Source organism: Platichthys flesus, chromosome 16 (genome assembly GCF_949316205.1).
Source record: "Platichthys flesus chromosome 16, fPlaFle2.1, whole genome shotgun sequence".
Taxonomy (NCBI): domain Eukaryota; kingdom Metazoa; phylum Chordata; class Actinopteri; order Pleuronectiformes; family Pleuronectidae; genus Platichthys; species Platichthys flesus.
The window spans coordinates 13307687-13330138 of NC_084960.1; the positions used below are offsets into that span (position 1 = coordinate 13307687).

At 43.3% G+C, this 22452-nt stretch overlaps 1 protein-coding gene across 1 annotated transcript in view; it reads left to right on the forward strand.

Moving 5' to 3' along the window:
* The window catches only part of LOC133970975 (uncharacterized), a gene marked incomplete at its 3' end in the record, with an annotated part of 129961 nt that overhangs the window by 40851 nt on the left and 66658 nt on the right, over positions 1–22452 (forward strand). The window contains 19 exon segments of the mRNA XM_062408141.1: positions 815–989; positions 1895–2025; positions 2165–2316; positions 3196–3351; positions 7080–7259; positions 8080–8167; positions 9899–10021; positions 10347–10439; positions 11407–11613; positions 12328–12422; positions 12754–12896; positions 13092–13247; positions 13401–13452; positions 13857–13967; positions 14124–14225; positions 14417–14460; positions 14923–15113; positions 15115–15139; positions 15289–15543. Of these exon segments, the coding sequence (XP_062264125.1) occupies positions 815–989; positions 1895–2025; positions 2165–2316; positions 3196–3351; positions 7080–7259; positions 8080–8167; positions 9899–10021; positions 10347–10439; positions 11407–11613; positions 12328–12422; positions 12754–12896; positions 13092–13247; positions 13401–13452; positions 13857–13967; positions 14124–14225; positions 14417–14460; positions 14923–15113; positions 15115–15139; positions 15289–15543 (2479 nt within the window).

Sequence of the window (22452 nt, forward strand, 5' to 3'; positions counted from 1 at the left end):
TGACTGATTCAGATAGTGGGGGATTGTGTAACCAGCCTCTGTTTCCCCCATTTATCTCCCAAAGTCTGCCGATCTCCTCGGATTATATTATAAATGTGATATCTACAGGCACTCCCACTTATTCAATCATGCTGGAAAATGGCCTTGTATAAGCAGCCCTTTGTATATCTCCACTGCAAACGCTGCAATATGGAGGGCAGTCCAAAAATGGCTGTCGAATATTTCACGGATATAACAAGCACTGGGTTATAAAACCATAAAGCCAGCAGTGCGTAAAACATCTGACTCTCAGCAGCTCCTGGGGTGAATTGATTTCCAGTCACAACATGCCTTTTCTATTAGTGGAATGCATATTTGGGCTGATTGAATTCCACCCTGTTAACTCTGAACCTTAAGACACCATAGAGCTCTTGTTCAGAGCTTTAACTGACCATGCAGTCTGCCTCAGTATGATAAGCAAATGCATTTCCTCCCTCTCTGTTTGCAGTGCTCCCACTTTACTTGTGGCCACTGGGGATTTCATAGTCAAATAGCACCACCGCCACGCACAGGGGTCAATGCATCGTGTCCAGCTAAATTTTGTTTTTCCTGCTCCCCATCCCCCAGCGACCGGGCTCAGCTTTCTCCTCAACAGCCATTTGCCTTAACAACCTTCATAAAAACAGGATGACAGACAATTCAAACAATTTACAGCTGACGCAGCGTCTGATGGAAAAACCAACCTTATCAATTTCTGTTCCCTGACTCGTCATTTCCTCCGCCTCTCCTCCTCCGCTCGCTTGTCTCTCAATCACGTTTTTCTTGTAATTGACAGTCGAGCTCTCCTGTGGGCGGGATGATGGACAGCATGTCTCAGAAATACCAGCAGATAAACCAGGCCTTTGAGGAGCTGCGCCTGATGACCCAGGACACTGAGAATGATCTGCGCAAGCTCCAGCACAACCAAGAGTATTTCATCATCCAGTACCAGGAGAGCCTCCGCATCCAGGGTGAGACCTGAGGGCTACAACAGTTTTGATATTTTATTATTTATCAAAGTCATTTACCACACATGCTTAACGAGTTCTGGTTGACCCTTTTAAATGTGCACATTTGTGCCTTTACAGATTTTTTTTTTGTATGTGTTTTGCTTTAAGGTAATTTGAACAAAATCAACACTATCATCTGTCAGTTTTCACTAATGTGAGCTAGTTTTAATAATTGATTGATATGAAAGATAATCAAGAGATTAATATGAGAAAATCCAGATTTTTTCTTAATTAGTGAGTTACCATGAATATCGCCCTGAGAAAATATAGAAAGTATTCTTATCTTGCAATCCTAAAGAAAAGTACAAAACTAAATTCCTGGACACACCCATTGAATTTGGTTCTTCCCTGACTCAAAGCATATATTTCCATCAAGCTACACGGATATCTGTTTTGTTGATTTAATTTGATCTCGTATAAAAAACAAACAAACAAATGTTGGTGAAAGCATAATGTCCTTGACAACAAATTGCGGTAAGCGCTGTGTGATGGGTGTACAGCTCACTGACCCAGTGTGACAGTGTCATGCTGCTTCAAGCAAAAATATGTTTTGAATAAATCTTTGAGATATCAAGGTGTATCCGTTCGACAGCTCTCGCTCAGCAATAGAGAAGATAAAAGCTTGAGCTTCTATAACACAGCAACCAGGATCCTATGTGGCATCACTCAGAGCAGGGAACCTCACTGTCGGCTGCATCATCCTAAAAAATGTGTATCCTTAGGAAATCATTCTGCCTCTTAAGGGATAATGCACCATGTACGTCCACAGGTCAGAGATATTTACTTCCTGTCATCCATCTCTAACTTTATCCCACCCGTCCCCCTCCTTTGGCTGGCATGAACCCCACCCCCCAACCCCTCCACAGCTCAGCTGACCAGCCTGACCACACTGCCCCCTGCTGACAGACAGCTACGGGAGCCCGCCCTCATGAGCAAGAGAGCCACAGTGGAGGCATGGCTGACCAGGGAAGCCAACACACTACAGAAATACAGACTGGTAGGACTTGAATTTCATTGTGTATAGGTGCATGTGTATAATGCCGGTTTTTGATGGTATGTCAGCCTCTCCACGGAGTACAAATAAATACTCCACAGTGATTCCTAGGCTGTGCGTTTCTTTGTCGCTCTGCGCGCAGGACCTTGCAGAGAAGCACCAGAAAACGCTGCAGCTGTTGAGGAAGCAGCAGACCATCATTCTGGATGACGAGCTAATCCAGTGGAAGAGACGGCAACAGCTGGCAGGCAACGGGGGCCCGCCGGAGGGAGGCCTGGACATCCTGCAGTCCTGGTGAGTTTCTTGTCCACCTCCCACCAAGATCACAGCCCCAAGACTCCCTAACAATACATAAGGTCACAAGATACAAGCTTGAAATTGACAACCACTGGGTTTATTTGGCCCCCTAATAAGAGAGACAGGCAATGACATCTTTTAATCCCGTATTATCCAACTGACTGTGTTCTGTGGTCATCTGCCTATTTCTTGGAGCAAAAACACCCTTCCCTGTATATTCAGGGATTTCATTGGTTCTTTAAACTATCCTGAGCTGTTTTCAGACATGCATTATCCTAAAAAAAATGTATCCGGGGGAAATCATTCTACCTCTTAAGAGAGAATGCACCATGTACGTGCACGGGTCAGAGATTTTTACTTCCTGTCATCCATCTCTAACTTTACCACACCCCCCCCCACCCATCCCCCCCCCTTTGGCTGGCACCCCCATCCCCCAAACCCCTCCACAGCTCAGCTGACCAGAGTTCATAATGACATGAACTCCGGAGAATGTCCTGACAATTTGATCCGGACTTTCATCAGAGTTTGCCTTTCATAGATGATCAATGCAGCATGAGATTCTCATGAAGGATCCAGGACGTAGCGTATTAATTCCATGTTTTTGTTTACAGGACATTGAGAGCAGCATCTTTTATAAACATCCACATTCTCACTGTCTTTCCCCGTTGACATTTTCATTGGTATCTTCTACTTGTTTAGCGTGAGTGTGCTCATTCAGATATTCTCCAGAGTTTTTACTAGGGGTTGGCTGGAGAAACTCCCGGGGAAGTGCAGAGCGTATACGCTGCTGTGTTCCGTTTTATACTATTATTATGGACCTTCTGCTGTATCTGTCCTTTGGCCTAATTCCTACGTGTGTGTGTGTGTGTGTCTCAGGTGTGAGAAGCTGGCAGAAACTATCTGGCAGAACAGGCAGCAGATCCGGAGAGCGGAGCACCTTAGACAACAGCTGCCCATTCCTGGCCCCATCGAAGAGCTGCTCAACGAACTCAACAGCACTATCACAGATATTATTTCAGCATTGGTCACCAGGTATGTGGTGTGTGTTTCTTTGTGTGAGCTTGAGTGAGAGAGTGAGTGAGTGTGTTAAACACCTTGCTGTTTATACACATGCTCGCCCAATTTTCAGTCAGTCTCAGCCGTCAATTATGACATTTCACTTCGTTTTTACAACATAAATTAACTAATTAAAACCAAACTTCCCTGAAAAATTTACATTGGAATGTATTTAAGTGACAACAGTTTTTTGAGAAAAAGTTATCTGACATGTACTTTGACCTTTTATTTGGACCCTGTCCCATTCTCTAACAGGAAGTAGGCAGGGTTCATGACCTATGCTAGAGTCAGTCACCAGGGGGCGATTTAGACCCTTTGACTTCAGTTTTCGGGAGCTGTCATGTCATTCATCTTTATAAACAATCCATGTTGGAACTCGACAGCAAAAAAGTTCCCCCCCAACTCCCTCAGAAGCTCCACCCCTGTTATGTATGGATGCTTATTTCCATGGCAACACCAATGGGCTACCTGGAAAAAAAGAGAGTTCTATGTCGAAATCTTATACGCTGTGGTGTCGGGGACTGTTTCTCATAGCTAAACCGAAACATATAAACAAAGCATCTAAAACACAACACAACAATAATTCAACTGTGCTAGCAAACTTGTGTATCTTTCTTTCTTGACAATGCGATTACACTTCAGCATGTTAGCATGATTTCCTTTGCCTTGCTCCCGTTTCCACATCTTCCCTATTTGTCCTCTTCTTTCCCCCTAACCCGTTCAGGAGCCTGACCACTGATTGGCTGTGATTGAGTTTTCGACTCAGTCCAAGGCACTTTGTCTGTTTCCTATTTACAGAGACAGGGCCGTATAGGGAAAATGTTTTTTACCTCAGCACGGACACAGAATGGACAGAATTTGACCAAAAGGTGATTCGAATTTCAATCACTGTCAATACGAATGTGTGAGTTGGGGTGTTATCTTATATTAAGGGAATCGCCCTTTCCTGCAATCAGGGCTGGCCTGTATGGAAACAAATCGGACTTACACAACTTTTGTTGTTTTTGAAGGCAACAGAGAGCGAGAGATAGGATCTGTTGCTAAAATTAAATGACTCAGGCATCAAATTTATCCATTTCTGGATTAAGTCCACTTTAGGGGAGCGACAGGATGTGGGGCTGTTTGCTTGTCATCTCTGGATTCAACGCATCGCTATATGACCAGCGGGTAACACTGAAGAATTCCCTTTCCAGAAAGAGCCGTCAAAGTTTCGAGAAATTTCAGTCTTGCAAGCGCAGATATTACTCACTCAGTTACTGTTGACTGTGCAACCAAACAAACACTGCTTCTGTTGAAGTCAGTCAGAAATAATGGTGAGCACAATCGGATTTTGTGCTTTGCGTGGTGTGAGTAATTTTCCATGCAGCAGCAGCAGTGCACATGAAAGTTTGCTGGGGACTGGAAGGGGAGCCTGCAGCTCTTCATCTAACAGCTCGATGTGGCTGATCCTTCTTTTTTCTTGGCTCCCTTCTTTTGCAGACACAGTTGTCATAAACAATATCTTATACATTCTTGTTTTCTGTGTGCTATACAATGAAATCTTTTCGTTTTGGCTGGTTTTGTGTGAAGAGCTGGCAGCAGGATATGTTTGGTTTGCATTAGCAGTGATTGAATGAGGTCCTGATCCAGTGTTAATTCATAAACCAAAAGGAGTGTGAGGCTGTTACTAACAGGCTGCATCGCTTCCTGTGTGTGTCAAGGCAGTTATTATCCAGCACGCGAATGGCTTTCCCCACCTCTAACAATGAAACCTAACACTAGTTTAGAGAATTAACACACAGAATATAAACAGGGTCCTCCTTGTCCTTGGTCTGGGTTAATGCGCTTGAGCTACTTTAGAATCATTCCTTGCCATTAGCGAGTCCTCTTCAAACAGTTCTACAAAATACTGCCTCTTTGTTATTGTCTTCTGTTGATTTATCCTGGATCATCTGCAACGAAGATTTTATAAAAAAAGAAAAACGAAACTGAAATTTCTTTATTATTGGTCACTTAAATGGTTCATTTTTAAATTTAAATGATTTCAGGAGAGTTCAGAGGTCTTTTAAGCAATCGACACAATATTCAGACCCAGGTTCTAATGTTTTCAAAATAAAAGGTCTGCCATTCAGCTCAATATGAAGCATTGCAGCAATAAAACAAGTGACCAATTACCAAACAGATTCTGACCTGAGGGTTTGACCCAGTCGTTGGCCACTATGGTTTGTCACCAACCTCTGGGCCTTTTACAATACACATGCCAAATGCGAAGCCAGACTTTTGTGGAATTAGTAGGTAGATTATAATTTTGATTAGGCTGGGTTTGTGTTTATTAAGATGCAGGTGAGAACTACCATAGTATGAATGTGTTGAAATACCCGTCAAGCTGGTTTAGCTGCAGTATACTAAGTTAAAGTGTGTCCCGTCTAAATTTGTTCCAATCTGAGCCCTCATGTTAAGCCAGAGCAAGTTCTTCTTGGTCACCAGACATCACATTTAAGACATTGTGTCATCCAGCCTTCATTCAAAATCTGCTGCGAAGGATGAGGAGAGTGAAGGAGACGAGTCAGAACTGAATGTAAATGCCCCCGTAGAAAGGATGGTGGTTTAATGCACCTAGAGAAATCTGCAGAGACGCAGAACATGCTGTGTGCCAGAGATTAAAATAAAGTGAAGCAGGCCCATCCACCATCTGACATGCAGTTGTCTCCCTGCATCATTTCTGGACCTGGCGGCACATCTGCCAGTGCCTTTAAGCCTTCCACCGTCTCTGACCAGGAAGTAATCTGAGGTTTCTGACGGCCTCCTCTCCCACTCTCCAAGAAGATTGCCCCTCCGTGGACCCATAAGATAGTGAGAAGCAGTGTCACTGTCACAGCGATTTGTTATTGACTGCAGACGGGCCTGCGAGCAGACAGTAATGCACCGCTATCACGCACTGAACCGACACAGCCTTCTCAACAACATCCTCCATGTATTCTGCTGAAGCTCGGCAGGTTTCAAGCAGGGGATGTGCCGGGTTTCGTCTCCTCGACACCACTTAGTCCAGATGCAGACGAGGGCGCCTGAATGGCTCATAACAACAGAGTGTGTTTGTTTCTGAGCTCCCTCCGAGCCCGCAGGCTTAATTATTAGGTTGCGTCTGCTGTTGCCTCGCTTCGTGCTCTTTGTGCGCTAATGTGGAAATCCGGCGACGGGGAAGCAAACCGACCTCATCAGAAGAAAAGATCTGTTTACTCTGGTAGTTTGCTGAACAGTGACTTCTTTCATGACCCTCCGCTTAACGCACATGGTTGAAGTCATTTTATAAGGCCAATGTTCAAAGACTCAAATGTGCTGGTGCGGAGACCTTAAAGGAACCCCGGGTTTTTATCATCTCTAGCATGACTCCATCTCAATGGTGACGGTTTCTTTCAATATTGTAAACATACATCGTTCGCATTCAGTTTTGTAAAGTCTCATTCTCTGCTCACAAAGAAGAGATTAAAACCACAACCTTCACTGAGGAGCAAAGATGAGTCTTTAAATTTAAAATACTTTGTTTGTGTGATTATTATCGATACGGACCAATAATAAATATTTTATCTTAGTCTTTAATAAGATTCAGTTCTTTTCATTCGTTTTTGAAATATGGGGTTTCGTGGCGAGAGTTCAACTTACCATGTAATATTATGTGCACTTGAACTAAATCACTTTCTTCTGTTTTCCTCTTTGTGTCTCCACAGCACCTTTATTATTGAGAAACAGCCTCCACAGGTGTTAAAAACCCAAACCAAGTTCGCGGCCACGGTACGACTCTTGGTGGGGGGGAAGTTGAACGTGCACATGAACCCTCCCCAGGTCAAAGCCACCATCATCAGCGAACAGCAAGCCAAGGCCCTGCTGAAGAACGAGAACACAAGGAAGTAGGTCCACTGCTTTGATAACCAAAGAAAACACTAACAATTACAAAGGACACTAGATTATTTGAGTCATTCATCCGCTACTTGGAAATATTAACAATGTGGTTTATTTGAAACAGAAAATCTATTCTGTTGTGTTTCAGGGAGTCACGCATGTCCTTTCACGCTGTAGAAGCAGCATGTGATCCGTCTGCTGCCCTCTTTTTGAATGAACATTTATTTTTTAGTAGCCCCACTTCCTTTAGTTGGGACACTGCATTGATCTCCCATGGCGCCATTAAGACAAGAAGTCTAGGTTTTCTGCAAAGACGATTGGATCCCAGGATGAACTCTGGCCCAGTGTGTTTCCAAACCTCACCGCGGAGACATTGCTGGACCTTGAACAATTCCTCCGAGGAATCTATGGTGTGGATGCAGAATCCACATTTAGCCTGTTCCGCAGCCTCGGTCCACATTCCTCCTGGCTAATAGAAACCTTCCAAGACTGTAGGTCAATCTGACAGCAAGTAGTAAAATGAGGGAGCAATTCAACAGCTCGGCCATCATCTGCTGTTTGTCATCTGAAGCACTCGGTGCGACTCAGATCCACAGCTCAGGCACATCTGCTCGCTGTTTTGTCATGTAGAGAAGATAAAGAAGGTGGTTGTTAAACCCTCCACTTATATGAAAAGAGGAGTATAAACATAATTTCTGTGCTGAGTGGGGGTGTTTTGTTCTGCTCCTGGAGTCTAATTGAGAATCACTTTGTTTTAATTAGTTCCGGAAAGTGCGTCACAGCAGACAGCAGCAGCTTATTGACTATTTGATCTCCTTTCTCTTTCAGTGACAGCAGCGGGGAGATTCTCAACAATAACTGTGTGATGGAGTACCATCAGACCACAGGCACTCTCAGCGCTCACTTCAGGAACATGGTGAGTGTCTGCAGCGAGCAGAGGGGTTTATTCGTCAGGAAGCTACAGGAAATGAATTGACTATTATGTCCTTCATACGGCAGGAAGTGGCTAAAGAATTCATTTGAAATGATATCAAAGCCCAAATTGATATTACAGCCTTGTCCCTGTGTAACAGAGTTTTAGAACACCTCAATTTGTCTACTTTTATTTAAAGTAAAAGAATTACAGGTCCACTGAATACTCTTGAACTGGGATTTGGAAAAGGTTAAGGTCACCAAAATTTGAGGAATCATACATTTCATAGAATTTGGGAAATAAAGACATTATCTTCCAACCTTTCTGAATTCTTTCTCAAAATGAGTCTACACAATTCAGACAGGTTACCCATGATAAGCTCTGTCAGCTCCTATGGATGTACTATTAGAATGGTATATGGTGCAGGACTTAGTACTATTGCTATCAGAATGGTGAGAAAAAGATAGTAGAAGGATAACAGTCTGGCTGGTCAGGGGTTCATCGTGCAGCAAGATAATGACCCAAACTTAGGAAAACAGCAGGATGGTGGATTCACTTATCATGGAACTTCTGCAACAGCACTGGGTCGAATATTTGATTTGACATTATAGAAATGACGTCACCAGTGTAATTGGCTGCTCAATCATTTAAATTAGAATTATACCAAAAAAGAAGTCAGTGATTCCTTTATTCAAAAGCTCCAATTGTTTATTTGCTCGATGCTTTCAATTCAGATACACTAAGACATTGAATTGGGTAAAATTGAATAAAAACTGTCAAATTTCCATCTGCATGCAAGATGTAAAGTAGGTCGCTTTTAAGTGAGGCAATTACCGATTGTTATGTGCTTCAGTTTTATGGAAATGGATGGTAAAATGGTCATATAGCTACAATTTATATAAAATGCAATAAACTAGCTCTGAGGAGAGCGTATATCACTGTCTAGGCCTAACTGTCCCCTTATGAAACACAGTTTAATTCACTCCATTCAGATTTTAATTTGGACCTGCACTAAATTGCACAAGCTCATAAATATCAGTCCCCTAAACATGCCCCATTTTTTTTTTTCAAGATCCAAGAATTATTTTTGCGGAAATAAACTAAATGTTGTCAAAATTCCTGGATCGGCCCCCCCTGACCAAAATGTAAAGGGTTCTTTCTGGACCAATACTTCATCCTTCCACCAGAGTTAGTAGTAATCAGTCCAGCTGTTTTATACATAGTCCTGCTGACTGACAACCAAACGCAGAGGAAATGATAGCCTCCTTGGCAGAGGTTATAAAAATGTATCCACTTGGGCTGAAATATCTGTACTTGTAAATGCAGTTCCAATAGTTTGGGGATTTACACAATAAATTAATAGTAATCGACTTGGATCTTTTAGGATTTAGAAGAAAGACAGTTAAGATGCACTGCACCACCCAGGCTCATTATCTTGTGATAGTGCAGTGTGGGTAATTCAGTACAGTGTGTGCTGCACATACATAGTAACTCAGAAGTCCTTTTAGTGGATCAGTGTACAGCCTCTGTAGAGCATCTCTGTACATCACACAACTTGTTTACAACAATCCCCCGAGCCTTCCATGGATTATTTACATGTCAGCCCTGTTCTGTGACTCAAAAGTGAATTATGCATGTGTGAACCATACTGTATCTATGATGTGTGTTTTGTCAGCCTGACTACACAGGCTAAATGTGCAGCATTTACCTGATTGTTACACATCTTTCATGTAGTCTTTGAAGAGGATCAAGCGATCGGACAGGCGAGGGGCGGAATCTGTCACAGAGGAGAAATTCACCATCCTGTTCGAGTCCCAGTTTAGTGTTGGAGGCAATGAGCTTGTTTTTCAAGTGAAGGTAAGAGGGTCCAGACAGACAGGGGGGGGGAAGAAGCAACTACCTGAACCTTGACACACACACACACACACACACACACACACACACACAATCCATTCGTGCTTCTGCCTTAACAGGAATCTGTACGTTTGTAAACCCTGAGTCAGGAGACCTTTAGCGTCCACTGGTGTTGTTCCTCTGTCGTCTTCCCACTGGTATAAATTATGATGTTTTAAAGAGCTCCACAATGAAGGCCATGCCATGTTTGTTCAGTATCTTTAGATCCTGTAGCTTTCTTGCACTGATGCACCCCCCCCCCCCCCCCCCTCTCTCTCTCTCTGAACAGACGTTATCACTGCCTGTGGTGGTGATAGTTCATGGTAGTCAAGACAATAACGCCACAGCAACAGTGCTGTGGGACAATGCTTTTGCGGAGCCGGTGAGTAAATAATTGCTTAATTGTGTCTGAGTTCACAATTTTTATTTCGACGTGTGTCTAATGTACCTAATTATATTGTTGTGCATGGATTTATACATGAATATTGTACATTTAAAAAAGAATGTGTAGTGCTAGGTTGCGATGATAAACAATTGATTACTTATTGTATCAAATATAAATTCCAAATATTTATATAGTCCTGTTTCTCAATGTTTTTTAGGTACTACATACCATGACTATAATAATAAAACATTTTTAATATTGCAATATATTCGTATTACATTTATCAAAAAATGTTACAAAGTGCTTCACTGATAAACTCAAAAGAATACATTTAGAATAAAATAAAGAATAAAAAGACTACAATTAGGCCGAATCAGTGAGTGCAGATATGATGAAAGTACATGTTAAGCTTTGATTTAAAGGAAGCAACTGACTCTGCAGGATCTCCCCTCTGAGCTCTGTCCCCCTTATTCCTCAGTCCAGAGTCTGGAACAGTTCAAACTTCCAGAGGATCTCAAAGTACGATCAGGGTTGTATGGGGATAAAGGATCAAGGATAGAATGAGAACTCAGACCCTTAAGAGCCTTGTAAGTTCTTAAAAGAAAATTGAAATCAATTCTTAAAGGTCTTGAAAGCCAGTGTAAAGAGGCTTAAAACGGGTAGATGTGTTAAAAAGCCTGGCAGCTGAGCTCTGTACTGCCTGGAACCGCTCTGCAGATGATTTGTACATGATTCTGCAGAGTGAAGCTCAAAGTTAGAATAACAGTGAGAAGATAAATATGTAGCTATCCCTGCAGATTCAATGAAGCGATATAAAAACAGTGCTACTCTGGGAATAGCTGTGTTCACTCTGTGCTCATATTTGCACAGTTTATCTCTGACAGTGTTTATCGCCTCCTGCCGCTGCCTCGCTCCCGTCTATGAAGCCCGTGTAAATCCTCCGCTGTCTCCCTTGTGTCCGCAGGGACGGGTGCCTTTCCTCGTGCCAGACAAGGTGCTCTGGCCGCAGCTGTGTGACGCCGTCAACATGAAGTACAAGGCCGAGGTGCAGAGCAACCGAGGCCTGTCCGAGGAGAACCTGGTGTTCCTGGCTCAGAAGGCCTTCAGCAGCTCGAGCAACAACTCCGACGACTACCGCAGCATAACAATGACCTGGTCACAGTTTAACAGGGTCAGTTCCAGGGTCTCTTTCTCTCGTGGCTCTCCACGGCCTCTCCTCCGTGAATGTAAACACACAGCTCCTATAAGGATCAGTCTATCTTTAATCATCACTTTTAATGTACTGGGTTTTTATCCTGCTGCATTTAGAATGTGGGTTTCTCCTCTTTGCATTTTTTAAAAGGCCCACAGGCCAGTTTTAGTAAACCATTCTCACCGCTGCGCATGTTCTCGGCAGAATAATTTACTACTGGTGGATTATTCACACATAGAAATATTTCTTGCTCCATTTGCGGCGTCCCCGCTCCCCCGTTCTGCAGATTCTGCAGTCGAATTGACTGAGAACGCCTCATTGGCAGCCGGGTCTTTATCTTAATGGACCTGTTTGTCCACACACTGAAAGGCTGGAGGTCTCATTTTCTGGCTCGAAGCAGCTGGCGATGGCGGAAAACCCTCTCACATTCACCACACACCATCGGTCTCATTAGATTACAGGAACATCAAGTTGCAAGCGCTTCACAGTCTTGTGTACAGGCTAAACACACACACACACAGACACACACACACAGACACATATGTTCGCTCGGTTAAAACCATAAATACGACTAGCATGAGGACATTTTTGTTTTTCTCTGTATTTCTGGCCCCGGTTGACTTGATATCGTCTGAACACGTCTGTGGTCTTTTTAAATAATATTTTTCCCTCAACCCCCCTTTTCTTCTACAGGAAAGCTTGCCAGGGAGGAACTTCACATTTTGGCAGTGGTTTGATGGTGTGATGGAGCTCACAAAAAAGCATCTTAAACCACACTGGAATGACGGGTAAGGAAACTGCAGAGAGGTTTTTTTTCTTCTTTTTTCCTGACAGCTTCAGTAGTTTGGCTGAAACGTGAGTCAGAACAGAAAAATAAAAGCGCTACCTCTCTTTTTTCATTTTGACAGCTGGACTTCATGCTCCGTGAAAGTATTTTTTCTTTCTCCTGTCCCCATTTTGTCAGTCTCGAAAACGCAGGCAATGTTTCACTTGCATGATGTTCCACGGCACCCCGGGGAGCCGCCTAGCCACTCTCGCCAGTAAACTCGGAGGGGAAACGCGCTGAGGGGGAAGCACAAGACACATTTTCTATATGTCTCTCCTCTCTCCTTTTTTCAGGGCCATCTTGGGCTTCGTGAACAAGCAGCAGGCTCAGGACATGCTGATGTCCAAACCCAACGGTACTTTCCTTCTGCGCTTTAGTGACTCTGAGATCGGAGGAATTACAATAGCCTGGGTGGCGGAAAATCCTAATAAAGCAGGTATGATGTGGAAATCTGCAGTGTAATTTTTGCATAATCCTGTTGACAAACAGACATGGGTGAAAATATAACCTCCTCAGAGATAAAACCACTGCAGTCCAGCTGAACAGAACAATATGCTGGAGGAACCAAAATATTGAATTGCTATTATTGTAATTCTCCTGACTCTGCGGTGGGGGCGCTGTGTTTCTCCAGGTGAGAGAATGGTCTGGAACCTCATGCCCTACACAACCAAAGACTTCTCCATTCGCTCTCTGGCCGACCGCATCAGCGATCTCAACCACCTCCTGTTCCTCTACCCCGACAGGGCCAAGGATGAGGTGTTCTCCAAGTATTACACCCCGCCCCTCTGTAAGCAACCCTGTGTTTGCATTGGCTGTATTACTCTCAAGGTGCCATATAGCGGCTGCACAGCCCCCGTGGTGAAGAGACGTCTTCACTGCTGTAGAATAACCGCTCCGAGCCGTCACTCATTCTCTCTCCCTGTGCCTGTTTGTTTTAAAGCTAAAGCTGTGGACGGCTACGTGAAGCCGCAGATCAAACAAGTGGTGCCCGAGTGAGTATAACGCTTCCTGTTCATCTTTCATCCTGCTCTCACCCCCCAACCACCAGTGGGGGGTTTTTTTCCCCCTCTGTGGCAACATTTAGAGTTAATCACTAAATATTGGAGCCTGAATTCAGATCAGCTATTAGTCAGCTGTTACAGTTGGAGGAGGCCAATTAGGGAGGGCCAGGGTTCCTGAGAGAGCTTGTCTTCCACTCATCATTAGAGTTAGGCTTGTTAGTTAGCGAGCCCTGCTCCGTGCCTTTCCCCGCGGCTGCTTCATCCGCACCACGGAGAACGGCCGTAATGATGCAGCGGGGCCTGGAAAACACGCTGAGGTTAGTTGCTTAGGCAACTGATGAACATAGAGTTTTATCTATGTGTGTGTTTGTGTGTGTGTGTGTGTGTGTGTGCAGGTTTGCAACAGCCAATCCAGACCCAACAGGTGGGAACCAAACCTACATGGATCACGGCGCATCGCCGGCACCTGTCAGTCACCCTCACACCTACGGCATATACCCACCTATGTGAGTCCCTTCTATGAGCTGCTCTGAGAGAGCGTCTTTGTGTCGTTTGTCCCGGTAAAGAGTGTGTTGTTGCTTCTGCTTCTTTTTCTTTTTTTTTTGGTGATGTGCTGCCAGCGTGTCTGACTCTGGGTGACCCCTATCTGTGTCCTGTGTCAGGAGCGACTCGATGCTGGACGCGGACGGGGACTTCGACCTGGACGACACCATGGACGTGGCGAGGCACGTGGAGGAGCTCCTCCGGCGGCCGGTGGAGAGCCAGTGGGGCGGCCAGCAGTCATGACCCTCGGACCCTTTTCACCTGCGACAACAACCAAACGAACCCTGCCTCCCAACCTGCCCCACTCGCATTGACGTCTCTCATTGTTTAATTCCATCCACTGCTCTTTTGTTTCTGATAGCTATAATGTGAAATGTTAATAATGGTTGTGATCTTTTTTTTTTCTTTGCAGCATGAGAGCATGCACGTCAGTGACTTCTCTTAGTTTTTGTTTGTGTCCGTTAGTGTTTGTAAAACAGATTAGGTATAAATGCAGAAACCTACAATGTTACAGTATGGTGAAAAACAGAAAAGAAGAAATATGTTCATTCACATCGTGCATGCATCTCCGGTTGATTTTGAACCGATTTAAACAATATGCTACTGTATGAAGTCCTTTTAACAGCTGAATGTTTTTATTTTGTTCTATTCTCTTCTTTGTAAATGGGTTATCAGTATTTTTAAAGTGACACACGGAACTTGCCCTTTGACAAAAAAGAAACTAGTGAAGACGTTTCACTCTAAACAAGTTTTTTTTCAAGTCTGTGTACACTAACCTAAAGGCAGAGTCACTCTCATTGCGACTGACGGCACACAGATCAGCACAGCACAGCACAACACGGTGCGCACACACGCGCACATAGACAAACACACAGTTGGGTCGAGTGTACAATGTATTTGTTCGGATTTTGTCACCAGCTGATATGCAGCAGGGAGGTCTACGCCCCTCCCTCGCTCTCACAGGGCTATCTCTCTTCTGTCTGTACACAGAGATGCTTAATGAAGCATTTCCCCGCCGCTGCCTGCTCGTCCTCTCAGGTCCCTCCGTCCCCCTCATCAATGCTACCTCGCATCATTCTACTGACCGTCATTGTTACTTTCCTGTTCTTGTTTTTCTGCAACCACATCCACACCAGCAGGTACGGTCATTGGGGGTTTTTGGGGGGGTTCTTGGAATTTACATTTGCCGTGCATGAAGACGTCTGCTCACTGACTCTGTTGGCTGGTTGTTGCTTTTTTTGTTTTTGTTTTTTGTAACGCTTGAAACCACTAACCTGAAGAAAGGCTCATGTCTGGTCGGCGTGTTTGACCACCAGGAGGCAGGGCTGCTCCCGTCTGACTTCTCCAGCTCTCTGTCGTTGTGTCATGGCGACATACACAAGCCTGTGGAGTTGAGTCAGTCCGCCCTCTGCCTCTGGCTTTTGGGCTTGTTGAGATTTCAAGATTGGTGTTTCATCGTGCGTCACCTGTTTGCTCTAGTAAAAAATGCTGACTTTACCACCCCCCCACCCCACAAACACACACACACTGCCTCCACTTGACACAAACACATTCGCACACAAGAACACTCACTAGATTGCGTGTCATTGAAAAAAAAAAAAGCCTTGCACCTCAGGAAGAAATCGCTTTGCTCAGCTGATGTATAAGCCAAATAGAAAAGGAGTATCTATGTGCACAGAATATATATATATATATATATATACAACATTTATTTTCTCTATCACAATCCTAGGTTGTTTTGTTTCTCTGGCACGGCCCTAATGAATGTAACCGCTCTGCATGACCCTGTTGAGGATTAACATACAGACAGCACCCCCCCCCCCATCAGAGCAGAAGTTTCTTGTTGCCAGAAGTATCAGTTGCAAACGGGACGAAGAGCAACTTGGAATTTAGAGAAGACTTGAAGACGTACTTTGTGTTTGTCCGACAGACATGACATCACAGTATTAAAAATACTTCCCCCCCCATTTCATTTCTTCGTCTGTCTCCCACTTCCTTCGCTCGTGTGGAAATCTCAGCCTACACTTCTTGCGATATATCCTTCATTACCATAATCCGTTGTTCATTTTTTCTTCTTTTTCTTTCTTTCAAGCTTTCTCCCACTGTAGACTGTGTACTTTTTTTCGATGACGTAGATGGCGCTGTGTGCTGTTTGATGTATGTACCATGTTTCGTGGTTCGGGTTTTTCACTTGGGAGTGTTTTCCAAGAGAAACAGCTGTTGAGTTGAAAAAGAAGAAAATAAAGTTTTTATAAATAATTTCAACTATGCCTGTAGAAGTACGGATGATCTTGATGTCACTACAAAATAAAAGCGTCTTTGTTTTTTTTCCATGTGTGCAGTCACCAGCCACAGAGTGAAGGGCTTGTGTGTGTGAAGTAGAGATTTACATTATGAGGGCATATTTGAGTTTCACCATATATACAACTACACAAGGATTTTGTGTTTTTTCATATATAACCTATTTTTCACTTATTGTTTTCATATCACAAATGTTGTGCTTTAGGTTGAAGGAAATGTATTTTACAGTTGCCCATCTTGCAGAGAACCCCTCTGTAAAATCCCCAGTTATACTTGATATGGAATTTAACTTTATAGGGTCACCTTAAAAGGGTATGTCACCATTTTTTTTCATCGCTTATCTTTTAAAAATCGTGCCAGTTGGTATCTCCTCTGCTGTCAGTCGCTGGTTTCCTGCCAGCTTTGCACAAAATGAAGACCAACTTGCAGACTACGGATGTCTCGTGACAGGTAATGGGGAGGAAATAATAGAAATGAATGTCAAGCAAAGTAATATTTTGTCAAAGTTAGTTACTTTCTCAGCATTGCAGGTTGATCTTGTGCAAATTGAAAACTGACATTTGAGACTGGGGTTTGGTTTTAAGATACAAATGTGACTTTCACTTCTGAACACTTCACTTTCTAATCTATGCATTTGCACACAAACCCACTGCAATTATTCTGCATCAGACAATAATGATTCGAGTGGATTTTCTATGTAAGTCAAGGGTTGTACAAGGATCATGAATCTGACTCTCCTAGAGGTTTCTTCCAGTTAATGAGGGAGTTTTTTCTCCCCACAGCCGCCAACGTGCTGCTCATTGTTGGAACTGTTTGGTTTCTCTATAAATTTCCCCGACCTTGATACGTTATGATTTGGCTCTTAAAATTGAGCTGAATTCAATCCCTTTTATTTTAGTAAATTCATTGCCATGGAGTTTGGCTTTGTAACCTTGTTTCGAATAAGTGCTGTACAAATAAAGTTATTTATTATTATAAAAACACGTAACAAGATTACGGATTAATTAATATCACATGTAGTAAATGATACAAGCTGAACATTTTACAACCAAATCTTTGTTGAAACCTGGCAACTGTAATATTTAATTGTAAGAGAAGAATTTTAAGCAAACCTGCATATTAATAATACTTATTTATATGAAAAGGGAGAAAGAGGGAGCACGTCTGTTTGGAAATATGTTTTTAAAATGTCTCAATGTGCTCCTTGGCGCAGGGTTGATACATTTTTATATTTTGTTCTGCTTCTTACCACATCATAGCAGCACTCTTCACTAAGTTGCGAATTGTCTTACTCAGCTCACTTCTGCCGTCTAGTGGACATAAGAAATACCAGTGGCTGCCACCGATCTGCTCTGTGTCATGCCTGGGAAAGGTGACAAGAAAATCAAATTTTCATGAAATTCAACAATCATTCCTCGTATGATTTTCATTATCAGATCTAACCTCAAGAAAGCCATTGGCTGCTTCCCTAAGAGAAAAAAAAAAAGATTTGCAGGAGAGTTAAATGTACCTCATACTCACAAGTCAATGGTTGTAATACAGCAGATCCAGCTCCTGTAGGGCAGTGGTGGGTTGTTGCTCAGGAAACTAAACCTGCATTTATTGCAAGAGCTTTAACACAGAGGTAAAGCATGAGCACTGTGGCTTACATCTGAAGTGATAATGAACTCGCACAAAGGCTTTCCCTGCAGCAATTACAGAATACAAGCCAGGCACAGTAGACAAGCCAATATAATACAATATATACTGTGGATATATTAAAATGAAGAGAAGCATGGAAGAAAAGCTATAAAAGGGATTTTAAAGATCACTGCGATTTGTGTTAATCATTAAAACGTTTCATTGATGAACATTTCCTTTTACTTGGCTGTAATCTGGATGATCCACACTGTGTAAAGGCTGTGAGGAGGCTTTGTATTGTTTGAGCACCAACGCAGCCTCATCACCACATTTATTTCTCCAGCATCTCCTCTCCCAAACACAGAGCTGTGGGATGGTGGTGAGAGCTGGTCGGTAGTTTAACCATCTTATTTATCACTTTAGCTCCTTATTAAAGACAGGAATCAACATCATTTATTGCCATTTAGTGGTTTGATGATTCCAATCCCTGTCAGGAGAACGCAACAATCAACAACCCTATTTATTTCGTACTGAGCAATGCTAACAGGCCATTATGTTTGAAAAACGATATCCTCCATCATCACATAACCCGATGATAATGTTTCCAGCTAAAAGTTCCCATGCCTTCGCTATCTTTTTTTGTATTTTATCAAACCTATTTCACCACCAGGTGTCAGTGAAGTCCAATGGAACAGACGGACAGCTTGCACTAAGTGGGCAGACATGATAATGGTTTACCCATTATGAAAGAAAAAAGCTCGAAGAATTGAGAATGTAAAGTAAGTTGTTAAATGGTTATAATTATTATAAAGTTATAAAATGCACTTATTTGATTTCCAACTTGCTGCACGTTGCTAACACATGCACAAGACATATGCCGGAGGTGCTTGGCCTCCTGCTCGTACATGAACAGAAAAGACCATTGTCCTGCACATTAATGAAATATGTTACATATGTATGGTGTAAAATGTTTACTCTAATAACCAAACATTAAGTCTGTGAACCATTTAATAACAGAGAGAAATAAAAATTTGCCAATGAAATCATCAAGAATTAAAGAATTAAACGTTTCCGTTAATCATCCTCGAATGGAGCTAAACCATTCTGTAAACTGGGGTGTAATGGCATAAGGTATGGATGCAAAATCAGCATCATGCAGCGATACACATCTTAGCTATAAATTCAATATGTAGGTCGAGAACACATCTTCCACAGCTACACAAAACATTTATTAGATGCCGTTTGTGCTAAAAACTGTTTCCTTGCATTATAGAAAAGCTGCCAGTCAATAGGACTGTGACTTTAATAAAGAGAAACAGAAGCAGAAAGGTTCTTGCAGGGAAGGATTAAATCCAAGGTTTCTGTTCCTGTCGGACCGATGATCACATGGGCCGGCACAGGAAGTGCGGTGGCAGATCTCAGGAAGACACACCCATCTGCTCCCCAGCTGCGAGCAGCAGGAACTTCCTTTATAGACATTGTCATTCAGATTCAAATCATTCACACGTGAATCAGCCTGATGCACAATCTGGTTCTATTGGTTTGAACAGTTTTTGGAACTTGTATCTGTTGGACACTGTAAATGAGGAATCAAGCTGTGAGTGAACAAATCCACTCATATTTTCAGCTTTCTTTGAAAAAGCTTATGAGGTAAAAAAAATCCTGAACCTTTGACCGGCTGACCTTCGCTTCCTTTTTTCCCCCTGCGGCCAACCGGGATTTGGTGACTTGATCAATTGGCAGCAGTCAATACAATGACCTGGCTTCTGGTGATGCACGCTGCATGGTGGGAGGAAGGAGCCGTCAGAGGCCTGAAAGTGTGCCGACGCAGATCTGTTGGCCTCAGACCGTCGGTTCCTGCAGCCGGAGGGAGCGGTGCCTCACTCCACATACACATCCTGCCACTGGAAACTACAGCAGACCTCAATGAGAAAACAAGGTTGTTATTTAAGAGTGGCGTTGCCGTTCCAGATCTCGAGAGCTCGGATGCAGCCCACACACTCTCTCTCTCGGCCGCTGTTCTATTTTAGCTCTTTTTAGCCTCAGTCGAACAAAAGTTGTGTTTATGTTGTTACATCAGTGGGGATCCAGTGACTCATCAGGCCCTAATTTCTTGGCGGAGCGAAGAAAAGTTGTGCAGAGTGCAGCAGATCACACAGTGTATGTGTGTGCATCATGGAGAGGCCCCTTTAATGAGGCAGACTGCGGTCACATCTTGTGTCCTAATGTGAACTAGTCTGAGCCCCCCTCCCCCCCACCCCCACCCCCGCCTCCCTCTCTTCAGTTTAAGTCCACATGGAGCCGATGTTTGAGTCTGGATGTCGGATGGCTTTTCACATTAAAGGCGAGACGGCTCGGCCGATCGAGGAGGCTTTTAAACACAGAACTTTTGCTAAATTATTTCTGAGAATGCATAATGCAGGACCCTGAGTGATCATGGGACGAAGAGGAAGAGGAAGAGGAGGGAGAGTGTTCTTCCCTCCAGCCTCCTTTTTCTGGACATTTACTGTCTCACTGCAAGTCGTCCGTTCCTATGTCCCCTTTCGCTTGTGTCCCAGCAAACATACAGAGATTTCAGTCACTTCTCTGTCCGGCCCGTCCTTGGGCTCTGACACCACCCACAAGTCCGTAAGCTCCTCTCATTCATAAAATCAGATGCGATTAAGAGACGCTGGGTTTTGACTGCAGATTAAGCCAATGATCACCACCAGGGTCGTGAAAACATCCACACATGGCCACAGCGGCCCCCTCCAGCAAGACCCTGAACTTCTGTCCTGCAATCACGCGTACAGTGTACAGTAGATTTCCGTGTGCGCCATGTTGGGATTAAGAATATCCGAGTTGTTTGCAGGATTTACAGGAGGGGTAACAAACAATCCAATAATAGAATCAAGGCTGTGATGTAAACACATTGCTGTGGCTCTTATTAGTCCGACTAAACTTGACCATTATGAAGAGACGCCACACACAGTGTGTTTCCCACAATTTGGCGGTGATTTAATTTGCCTCCTCGCTGGGTTATAAATGTGGTTGCATTATCCCAGCTTATTGGCCAGGGCCCGTCTAATGATGTGAGTTGATCTGACTTCGAACCTTTCCCCCTCAGAGGCACGAGCAGATGCTGAGGTTTATGGTGAGTGAAACGGGGGCTGCCGAGGTCAGGTGCCACGCAGCGATGTGGCACGAGTGCAGTCTTTCCTCTTTACTCTGAATACAATGATTTATATTTTGCAGACTCTTCTTTTTTTTGTCTTTCCTCCCGTTGATTGTCTTCAAATCAGTACCTAAGCAGAGGGGTGGTGAGGTGAAGGAAGAGGTTCCCTGCCTCTTTGATGAAGATGGATATCGAGAAAATACAGTGTCAGTTTATCTGCTCTCCTTGGGTTGCATATTCTCCTCTGAGCACATTTGGCAGATGAAAACATGAAAAAAATATTCTACTGACAGATCCATGCTTAATTTTGAGCATTTGTCTCTTCTGTGCCCATTGGGGTCAAACAAAGATAAAGTTGCGGCTAAGGTTAGCATCACAAGAGATGTGCTCTCTCAACTGTCAAGGATAAAGCTACTAAATGTGTGGGCGATGAGCGTTTTAACGTTCTGTACAATTCTGCTCCAAATCACCTTGAGGGAACAAAGACACACGGGCAGATTGCTGCAGAGCACATGCCAACGTGCAGCTTCAGACCTGCAAACACAGACACGCATGTTCCAGTCCGGCCTGCGGTTACTATGAGTAACAGCTGCAGTGAGCTTGACACTTGTGTTGCTTCCAGGCAAAAACTTAAACTAAGAAGGTTTTTTTTAGCTCATTTCTTTTTTTTGTGGATTTTAAGTTGTAGGCTTCCCTATTCACCTTAATTGAGTGCAAACCATATGTTTTATAATACAAGGGGTGCCCAAGCCAGGGGCAAAATACTGCAATGGAGGAATATGTGAAATACAAACACACCCATATCTGTTGTTTATTGGTTTATTGATTAGTTTGGACACGTGGCCTCCAATTAAGATGATTAATCATAATTGCTTGTTGGATGGTCAGAGGGGTTGTGTCGGGCCATATTTGTTTAGAAAATGTAAAAATACACACAGCTAAAATAGCACACATAAATTAATTAATGCCTGATCTCGCAATGTTAAACATAGTTGTTAAGAAATATCCTCCATCTGTTCCCTGATTCGGATCTGTACTGGAATGCAATGGGTCCCTCTCCCATCTATACCACGTTGTTCCATCAAGTTCGATGGTATCCATCTTGCAGTTTCTGTGTAATGCTCATAGATATATATAAAGTCTAGATGTCTCGGCCAACGGAGTCGAACGTCCGCACACGGCGGCCATCTTGTCACAAGCACCTCGCTCACCCATAACATAGTGTTGTAGTGGTACGTACTTTTTAAATAACCATAACTTGCTAAATTCTCAACCGATTTTTAAATGGTTCGGTTTGTTAGAAACGTCAGAGATGTAGTTATGACACTACATACTTATGAATAATTATGTTATTTTCTAAAAAATAGAATAAT